This window comes from Labrus mixtus, chromosome 4 (assembly GCF_963584025.1).
Source record: "Labrus mixtus chromosome 4, fLabMix1.1, whole genome shotgun sequence".
NCBI classification, from domain to species: Eukaryota; Metazoa; Chordata; class Actinopteri; order Labriformes; family Labridae; genus Labrus; species Labrus mixtus.
In genome coordinates, this window is record NC_083615.1 from 6,349,972 (window position 1) to 6,360,548 (window position 10,577).

A 10,577-nucleotide genomic window follows, 5' to 3' on the forward strand; every position below is an offset into this window, starting at 1 on the left:
TCTGACACATCTGGCTTCAAGTTCACTGTGTGTCACTCTGGATATTTCCTCTACATCACTCTATACCTCTCTGTTTTCACCCTGATGGGATTCTCTTGTCGTTCCTGTCAGGCACAATGAGCCTCATCTGGTCAGACAGCTCTTGGCTTTCTGCCGACTAACTTTAGCTTCACAGCTTGCTTGGTACCTTTTAAGCCTTTTTGGGGGGCTGTGGTGTGCCAGCGTAGATTTACCTTCAATAACCATTTATTAAATCTCTATCCATTAGACTCTGAGGCTTCATAAGAGCCGGCTGCATTAAGCCTGATTATGGGATGCCCGGCAGAGGAAAAGGGTCTATGTGTCAAGTGTGTCATCGAGTGATTTTTATCCCTGGCGTCTATCTCAGTCTTGTCAGTCGGGCGAAAGCTGCAGAGAGGAGAGAGAAGCGCTCAGATCTTTAATGATGTGAAACTTTGGTTATCTTTTTCTCTTTTTTTTTTTCAAAGTGTGTATCTTGAGGTTGTTATCATGCTGCGGTTATGCAGAGGGCATCTTAGGTTTCTGTTTTGTTTCTGATGTTGACTTTCCTGTCAAACCCTGACCTGTTGCCAGTCGTGAAGGATCCTTTTCTAAGTCAATTTGGCCTCAATTCAAAATCTTCAACATGGACCCCAAGGGCCCGAGCAGCACCTTTAAACGGGCCTCCCTGAAACGCAGCGCATCTGGCTCGCAGAAGGTAAGATGAAGCTTGTTCTGTCGCATGCAACAGGTGATTGAGTCGGATGTAACCTTGAGTGTTTTCATGTGTCGTAAAAAGAATTCTTTAATGTTTCTTTTGAACAATTTTTGCAGCATTTCTTTGAAAGTTATAATGCTTGGTAGTTTACACAGTTTTCTAAAAACAAATGACACTTGCACCTTATCTTATTGCTTTTTGAATTCTTCATTTTTTTTAAACATTTTAAATACAATGTGCTTGTTCATATTGACTTGTGTTGCCCAGCATGTCACACGAAACCATTACCATGAGCTGGACAGAGTCCACATTAGCTCCTGTCCAATCACTTCAGAGCCCCTTTGTGCAGCATAATGACATGCCACCATTCATGGCTGCTGGACGTATACTGGTAGAGCACATGGGCTGCACTCACACTCGGCTCTGTAAACTTACTGTTAAGTGATGTCTGAGGCAGTTTAATCCTTGGTAATGGCCCGGTATGGACGACCACGGGCATGACAGATTATGGACTTTTATATGTTTTCCAAAGTCAGCTTTCATGTGATTAACACACTCCTGTTAATCACACTCCTGACCACTACATGTAACTACATTTCACTACATGAAAGATGTAACTTTTATATTATGTGCATGCCTCTGCTCTCGGTCCAATGAGCAGTGTGTGCTGGGATTAGAGAAACTCACACTGTGACTACTCTGATTGTGCTGCTTCATATAGGTTCATGTGAGTTACACGAACAGTGGTTCCTTTTTTTTTTGGACGGCAAAGAACAATATATTTTTATATAAATTGTATGATACACACACACACACGCACGCACACACACACACACACACACACACACACAGACACAAACACACAAAATCCATATAGAAGTTAAAAATTGAAACATAAGGGTCATATAAGGCATCTTTGCAAATCATATATCTACAAAAATCATCAAAATGTTCCAGTACAAAAGGCATTTTTCACATAGTGAGGAATTTTTCTACCATGTGGCTCTAATCCGCCTGACTCCTGATGTGTGAATCGACAGTATATCTGACTGTAGCGCCATTAAAATACTTGATTTTTATAAATTACAGCGCACATTATTTAGCGAGATTAATATTCTTGGTATAATCCACAGCCCTTTCATATGAGCTTTGTCTCGCCGAAGCAATCTGCGACGTTCATCGCTCTCAGCTGCATACCGCCACACTTTTAATGAGATAGGATATGTTGCTAAATATAACCTCAATGGCTGCACAAAGCAGATTGCAGCGAGATCAAACAGATTTCTGATCATGCTTTTTTTTTTTTTTTTTTTGCTATGTTATTATAATCAATCGTGGATTCATCAGTTTTAATCAAATGGAATACTTATAATCATTCATATTGGTTTATGGAGAAGGATTTATTTATCATCCATGGTTTAGTAAATCACAAGGCAGCATTTCTTAGAATACTGTCGGGATGGATATGAGGGTAAAGGTCTGAAAGTAAGACTCTAACAACGAGCACATTCAGTTTAATATATGCTCACGAGGCATTACCTTGTTGCCGTAAATGAATTTAGTAAAGAATTCATGTACATCTGCTGTGTTCTGTATACAGATCACACTGCACACAAGCTGCCAGCATTGCCCTTTAACCTCTTTTACACTGAAAACACAGTTTACTGCTCAGTAGGTTGGAAAGAAATAGCCTGATAACCTGTAGCCTATTTAAAAAAATTACATGTGTAGTTTATTTAAAAAAAAATGTTAAACTCATTTCAAATGAATGATTACAGAATCATACCATTGTCTCTCTTGGTTAACAAGATCCTATGACTGTGTGATCATCAGGCTCAGGTCAGGTGAAGGCCAAGAATCCGCAAAAACCTTCAAGGCTCAGGTCAGGATCCAGCATTAATAATGTCTTGGGGCGGCAGGGTGACGGGCTGAGCTGCAGACCCCCTGTGGGTGAAGACAAAGAAAAAAGTTAAAGGAGAAAGACCTCTTGGTTGAACAATACAAACGTAGCTTGGGTTTTCTTCTTTGCTATGGAGATGTCAAACTTCTACACTCCCTAAAAATGTCAAAACAAAGTGAGACATTTGACTTACTGCAAGCGGATGCACAATCGTAGTCTCTAAAGATCACAGTCGTTTATTCAGTGCTTCAGTGACATGTTACACATACAGGATAAAAAAATGAATGACAAAAAACGCTAACATTGGCATTTTTCTTCAGTAAAAACCTGTAAAAGTGTTAAGTGATCTGCTTCCACGCCCATAACTCTAATCGAGACTTAATAAGTTATCTGTTTCCATAATGAGAAACGCTTCTTTTCCGATTCGACAAGAAAGAGTTTCATATATATTTTTAGTTTTTGCACGCACTGTCTTTAGTGGGGTTTTTTTTTATTTATTATTCCTTTGCTTTAGGGGAAAACTCAGAAAAACAGCAGCTAAAACCCGTCTCATGACTCCCTCAACTCTTGGGGATAATCAGTGACATGTTGGACTCGTGATGGCTAAATGGATTTTCAAACCCAGGAGCACAATGAGAGCATTTACAAACGGGGCTGAAGGAAAACAGTTAGCTCCTCAGTTAATGCAAATTTGCCTTTGCAGGGCCTATAACCCGAGTTTGTCGCTCTGTCCAAAATTAAAAAAGAAAAAAAAAATCCCTCAAGTGGACATGTGTCAGAGATCGCTTTATATTGGGACCACGTGGGAATCGAACATGAGTCAGTTTAACAGACAGTAGAGGAATCTACATGGGTTTTCCTTCCTGTCACATTGCATGAAACTCTAACCACTTGGCCATTCAACGCTAAAGCCGAGCAATTAGTTGCTTTTATCTTCAAGGCTGGTGACAACACAGTCCATCACATTCCATTAGGACCCCCAAATCCTTTCTGATCCATTTCACTTGTGCTGATGAGGCTTTTGTTGAGTGAGTGCATTTGTTGGTCTAATATTTTGAAGAAATGAATGTCTCCCGTTTTACTCAACATTTTGTTATTAAAGGACTCACTGTAAACCAATAGGCAAAGAAACTGAAAGGTGAGGTGTCAAGGCACAGAAATACAGATATCTTCACGTTCTCGCTATGAGTGCTGCAGCTGAATTAGTCTGTGTACGTGTAGCACTGGAACAAATGTGCTGTGATGTACCTTAGTAAGCTGTGGGTCAGGAGACCAGGACCATGTGATGCCAGTATATAAAAGAATGAATGATATATGGGGAGGGGGGGGGGGGGGTGAAATTACAAACAAACGTCATACTACATTGTAAAAGTCATAGAAGTGCTTGTTCTTTAAGAAAAATATGGGAAAATGTTCTTCGTATTGGAGTCACTCAAAAATCCAAGACGTGGAGCAAAAGCATTATTCTAGGGAGTTTAAAATGCTTCTATTTCCTCTTCAGCAGTACAACAAATGTTATTTCCGCCACACACTATTTCTTTTGTTTAGAGTGACCCAAATTCTGCATGTAGGAAAGAATGCTGTGTGTTGTTCTGGGGCTTGTCTTAAATCTCGTTAAGTTTCTCAATGTGACCCAATCTGATCCCTTAGTATCAAATTCTTGAAGGTGTTTCTGATTCTGTTGTTAAGTGCTCCAATGCAGCCCTTAATGAGGCAGCTGGTTGCTTACTGGATTTTGGTTTTAATTGCTGTGGTTAATGAGTTTAAGTACGGTGAAATAACTGCGTCATAACTCACCAAACCCCTTCTGGAAATGCACTTTGTTTTCTTCAGCTATAATTAACAGCGACCCACGTGCGCTCTTCAATGTAGCAGGACTAAAAAGGGGGGAAGTTTGGGGGAGGGGAGTGGGGGGGGGGGGTAAGGCCTCTCTTTCTTTCTGTCTTTCTGAGTCATCACCCACCAAGCTCCCTTGTCTCTTTTTCTGTGAGTTACAGTCAGTGCTCAAAGTGCTCAATTCAACCATAAAAGGAGAGCTTATCAAATCCTTTCAACATGGGGAAGGTTTTAAAAATGTGTCTACATCTTTGTGCTTGTTAACTCCATCTCTGCTCCCGGCTCATGCACCTAATACCTTCATCAAGCCGTTAAAGCATGCACCTAAAAGCCCTTTAATTACTTTCAATTGTTTAAATTAGTTATTTAACTAAGTGTAACATTTAAAATAAAAGTATTCATTGTAAAAGCATCTTAATAGAACAGATTGAACCTTTCATATCCAAAAAGAAGCATTGATATCTAAATGATCTGTTTCACCTACAGGTTAAAAAGTTTGCATAAAGCTGAAATAGATTTATTGCAGTGACGTCCTTCTTTTTTTTTTAGCCTGCAGAGAGACTTTTAATCATACAAATTAACTGGAGTTACAAAATGTAAATCATCTTAACATGACAAACATGTAAAAGCAGGACTAAAGGAATCCCGAACTGCTGGTCTGCTGAGTTTTCTTTCCTTCATGAAAACATGCTGAGTGGAAATAGAGATTAACTGCAATTAGCATTGACTGACCTTGCCCCCAACTGGAGACCAGTCATGTCTTAACAAGGCGCCTTCCAAGAGAATGCCCTGCATCCAATTCTCTCAATTATGCAAATTAGGTTGAAATCAAAGTAGTTGGAGGGGGTGAAAATGTTCGGATGAAAAGTTGGGGAGCCTCTGATCAAGTCTGCAGTGCTTTAAGGTTAGCAGCTATGCTCGGGGCTTCTCACACAAGCTAAGATCTTCCACACTGTGAAGTGAACACAAAGGAGTTTTCAACAAATTGGGAGATTAGGGGCCGCTTATCAAAGTAGATTTATTGTGCCTTGTTCAAGCGAAGGATGAAAATACCCTGTGGGCATGGAGAGGGAGTCATGGGACTCCCAAAAGGATTACCTTGAACTGGAGTCATGAGACTTGGGCGAACAAAGGCCCTGCTCACATGCTTATCATATTAACGGGCCCTCATAAAGTGAAGAAGTTTCATGTCCTGTGGGATTCAATGAGAGCACTCGAGCGGGAGAGCAGCACCAGGAGAGAGGTCCGCTTGAGGAGCAGCAGGCTGGAGACAACATCTCTTGCTTTCTAGGTTTAATCTACAGCCGCATTTCAGACAGGACTCTGCAGCCCGGAGAGAAGATTGTTTGTAAGTTTATCTCCATTCTGGGAGGGTGAAGCCTTAAAAACTGAATTTAAGGGCTTTAATTGACATTCAATTTATTCTAACAGAGCGGGACGTGATTTAGGACAAATTATAGATGCTAGAAAGTGACTTCAGATGTAGTGATTGTAAACTGACAGCACAGTAAATTCTAGATGCAAGATCACAATGACAAAATGAAAATATAAGACAGAGAAAAGAAGAAGAAGAAGAAATAGACTGAAAACAGAACAATATGTTAAAACATTAGCAACAACCTACCTTGTTTAACGTATTTAAATTCTAAATAGGAAAATGCTGATCTCATCTTTTGCATTCAAAATCTTTGTGTAGTTTTAAACAGGACTATTAGGTTATCTTTAATATCTGTAGTATCGAAAAAAATAACCATTTTTTAAATTTCTAATCTTCTTTACAAGTCATTATCATAAGACTGTTATTTATTAAAGCAAATGAGATGATATTTTAATGAGTCTGGTAGGAAAAAAATAAGGTCATTGCAGCAGCACAAAGTCCCTGGTTTGATTTAAATATATATGAGGAGAAGGAAAATAAGTCTGCATTAGAAATAAAGAAGTCTTAAAGTTAATCTATTTAGCTTCAACAATAATTAAAGATAAAATAATAAAAGCTGTGAGACTTAATAATATACATTATGTATACATCCACATGCATTGCTCACAGTTTCTGCTAAATATTTGTATTTACATTATTAAACATTTTTTAAAAGGTATGACTTGTGTTTTATGGACAGGTTGAAGAGAATTGGATTCAAACAATGTATGTTTGCAGATGTTATGAGCGTCATATAAACATTAATGTCAACTGATTTTGTTTACATTAGTACGCACATAATCTAAATATTTCTGAAGAACATTTAAATACAATCTTTTCCCTTTTATTCAGTAAACATCAGACAGTCCGGGATCATTTGTGTAGATATTGCAGTCCCCCTGCTGCTGAGCCTCCTGCCTGCTTCAGGCCATTGTGTGCAGATACAAAAGAAAGAAAGAGAGAGAGAGAGAACTGTAATGTGTTAATGTGATAACTGTGACAAAAACTTCTCTTGCATTGATCTCAGGTCTTTTCTTTTCTACTTATGAGACTTCAGACTCATGTTTGAAGTAAACAGAAGTCTATATTTTAAGTTGTCGATGCCGTTTAATATCAAAAACTTTCAATTTCTTTCAATTTCACAGCTGAGTGCTTTCTTGGAAAGATTTGCTTCCAAAAGCCTCACTTTTAATTGGGCCGTTGCCGTCAACAATGGCCCTCAGAGAAACTTTGCTTTGAACATAGGTCACTTTTTCTCAGCACTGGAAAAACACCAGACAGTAATCAGAGCTAGATTTGATTATGAAGCTTTAGTGGACAATGCAAGGGGTCTTATTCTTCTCTTCCTGTATGGTCACTCTTAAATCACAGCATTACTAAAATGTAATCGTCCAGAACTTTGTACAATGATTTCACTTTTCAACATGCCACATTTACAATATTTCACAGCCGCCTTAGAAACACTTTCCTTTTGATCACAGTTCCTCTCGCTGTGTTTTTTCTTCTCTTTTTTTTGCAGCTTCTATCAGACTGGGTTACTAAGATAGTGAAACCTTAACTCAGCAAAGATGATCTCCCTGTGACTAAAGTATGACACTGTGTCAGCTAACACTTCTTTTTTTCTCTTTCTTTTTTCTCTTCACAGGCTCAAAAAGCTTGGATCGAGAGGAACTTTAACAAAAGAGAATGTGTTCACATCTTCCCCAGCAAGGACCCAACCAGGTAATTACTTTAATCAAATAACAGTTTGTATGTCATTGTTTTTTAGTTTAAGTTTCAGGTTGCCTAGTTTCAACTATTTATTTTGAAATGTAACTGCAATGTGACTCTAAACTCATCAAATACATTGTACTCTTACTCATAGAATGTCACCTGTTGAATGAATGTGTTCCTGAAGACAGATTATAAATCATAGTTATAATTGCAGGAGATTCCTCAGAGTGTAAAGTCAGACATAGTTACCATCCAGTTCCCAACAACAGGCTGAGAGAAGCCCGGCTGTGCAGCACTTTGTTAATTTTGGCACGTATTTCCCAGAAACAGGCACAGCGATGAAAGGGTGCGGTGTGACACACAGTCTTCATGAGCAGACTAAACAACAGCTTTGACTTGCACTATTCATTTCAAACATGGTTCATCCCCCTCCCCTACAACAGTTTACTGCTCTGAAATTTCAATGAGCTACAGTATCACACAATGTTTAAGTTTGGAAGTCAGGGATAAGGCCTTGCCAAATACACAGTTCTCAGGACGTACATGTTTATTAAGTCATTCTTATTCTGTGATCGATCTAGATGTGCCTGTGGTCAGCTAACCACACAGCACGCGGCCATCCCTCCTGGTGCCAACTCAGTAGAAGAATCGTACCAATTGGTGCAGATTGACACCCCAAAGGACAAATGGAGTGTGGTCAAGCACACCAGGACCTACCCAACCGACGCCTTTGGCATAATCGAGTTCCAGGGCGGAGGATTCATCAACAAGGCCATGGTGAGTGTCAGGCGCTGAATAATGACTTCTCTGTTTACAAAGTTTTTAACATCAGGAGTTAGTTACAACAACATGAAGGAAGTGAGTGGGTGTCATGTGGCCTCCAACGGCTTGTTTATATCTCAACCACTGTTTGCAACATGTAGAAATTACAGCCAACACAATTCTGTTATTCCCCTTCTTTCCTCTCCAGTATATTCGAGTCACTTACGACACCAAGCCTGACAACCTCCTGCATCTGATGGTGAAGGACTGGCAGTTGGAGCTGCCCACTTTGCTCATCTCTGTACACGGTGGTCTCCAGAACTTTGACCTTCAGCCCAAACTCAAGCAAGTGTTTGGCAAAGGCCTGATAAAAGCTGCTGTCACCACCGGAGCGTGGATCTTCACGGGCGGAGTCAACACAGGTAGGACACTAACAACGCTTTTAATTTTCACTCAACCAAAAACTGTTTTATGACATTAGAAGATTACCTTGCCTTTCAGGTGAAATTACATAACTGCAATTTCCCGGAGGGAGATTTGACCAGCCCATTGTCATAGGTTTAAGCACTGTAATTAGAGCTTTTGTGGCAAAATTCATCACAAATGACAATCTGTGTGGAGATAACGTGCAGTAACCATGGTGTGTCCAAAAAAAAAAAATACGGCCTCATTTAGGAAGTTGAACGACTTACCATTTCTGTTGCTGTATTTTTCTCTTTCCACCGTAGGGGTGATCCGACATGTTGGAGATGCCTTAAAGGACCATTCCTCCAAGTCACGCGGTAAAGTGTGCGCAATAGGAATCGCACCGTGGGGGATTTTGGAAAACAAAGAGGATCTCATAGGAAAAGATGTGAGAACTTTTGCAGCTTTACCAAGTCTTTCTCCAACTCCCAAAAACGCCTTTTTTCTTACCAATGATTCCTCTTAAAACATGCTTCTCCTATTCTTCAGGTGACTAGACCTTATCAAACGATGGGGAACCCACTAAGCAAGCTAGCTGTGCTCAACAACAGCCACTCCCACTTCATCCTGACCGACAACGGCACCTGTGGAAAGTACGGCTCTGAGGTCAAACTCCGTCGACTGCTGGAGAAGCACATCTCCCTTCAGAAGATCAACACACGTAAGCCACAGTGCCTCTCACACACAACATAATACGATCCGTCATGGTGTTTTAGTGTGAGCCTGAGTCTTGTTGGACACATGGATGGAGAGCTCCTCTGTGACCTATGGGCTTCCCTTTGTCATCCTATGCCTGGGGCTCGAGTAAGGCAGGGACAGCAAAGGGATGCCCAGCTGTCACCACTGACTTCACTCCCCGTCTTCTGGTTTTGCCTGTTCGTGCATCACATCAGCATCAACACACAACTTGTCTTTGTATTATAAGATAACACTGGAGAGATGGACGCAAGAAGCAATGTTCGACTTTGTCTTCCCAGGTTTGGGTCAGGGGGTTCCTCTGGTGTGTCTGATAGTGGAAGGAGGTCCTAACGTAATCTCCATCGTTCTGGAGAGTCTGAGGGACGATCCACCCATCCCTGTGGTGGTGTGTGACGGCAGCGGCCGGGCTTCTGACATCATTTCGTTTGCACACAAGTTCTCAGAAGACGGAGGGTGAGATTAAAGACAGTTTCTCCTTTGATGTACTCTGATACTTTTTTTTTTTTTGTGATGAGAAGCTGAATTGTCCCATTTTAATCTCCGGTTCCAGACTTGTTAATGATGACGTCAGAGAGCAACTTTTGGTGACTATACAGAAGACCTTTAATTATAGCAAAAGCCAATCCCAGCAGATCCTGCTAATGGTTATGGAGTGTATGAAGAAAAGGGAACTGGTGAGTATCAGTATGAAACCACCCAAAATAAAATAAAAATATTACCATTATTTCATTACTATTTTTACATTTATCTTGTGTTTAAAGATGATTGTGTCGATCAATAAATACTGTGAGTTGTGAAGCATCTGGTCTCCATTGTCATTCATCCATTCCACTCATCTGTGCATTCCCATTAACATATTGAATAAACATAATCCCCACAACGTGCTAGTCATTACTCCTGCTTCCTGTGGTCATGTGTGGTATGTCATCTAATCTGGGGCATTTGCAGCTTCACTCTCGGACATCATCATCTACCTTGATGTGTAAGCGCACACAGCTGTAAAAGGGTGGTGGGTGTCTAATTCTGCAGTGTTAAACTCTTTACTTCAATGTAAACAATATAGATCC

At 40.2% G+C, this 10,577-nt stretch overlaps 1 protein-coding gene across 1 annotated transcript; it reads left to right on the forward strand.

Moving 5' to 3' along the window:
* The first annotated feature begins 646 nt into the window (after positions 1 to 646).
* Positions 647 to 10,311, forward strand: trpm1b (transient receptor potential cation channel, subfamily M, member 1b). The gene is made up of 8 exons (XM_061036968.1): positions 647 to 718; positions 7,517 to 7,593; positions 8,166 to 8,361; positions 8,555 to 8,768; positions 9,075 to 9,199; positions 9,301 to 9,472; positions 9,789 to 9,963; positions 10,061 to 10,311. Exons 1-8 carry the CDS (start codon positions 647 to 649, stop codon positions 10,218 to 10,220), a joined length of 1,191 nt encoding a protein of 396 aa, XP_060892951.1. The 3' UTR covers positions 10,221 to 10,311.
* The last annotated feature ends 266 nt before the right edge of the window (positions 10,312 to 10,577 follow it).

What these genes read in the sequence shown, in the direction of transcription:
- trpm1b (XM_061036968.1), top strand. Translation starts at nt 647, where the DNA reads ATGGACCCCAAGGGCCCGAGCAGCACCTTTAAACGGGCCTCCCTGAAA. An exon ending in GCGCATCTGGCTCGCAGAAG is followed by an intron (nt 719 to 7,516) that starts GTAAGATGAAGC and finishes TTCTCTTCACAG; the next exon opens with GCTCAAAAAGCTTGGATCGA. An exon ending in CCCAGCAAGGACCCAACCAG is followed by an intron (nt 7,594 to 8,165) that starts GTAATTACTTTA and finishes TGATCGATCTAG; the next exon opens with ATGTGCCTGTGGTCAGCTAA.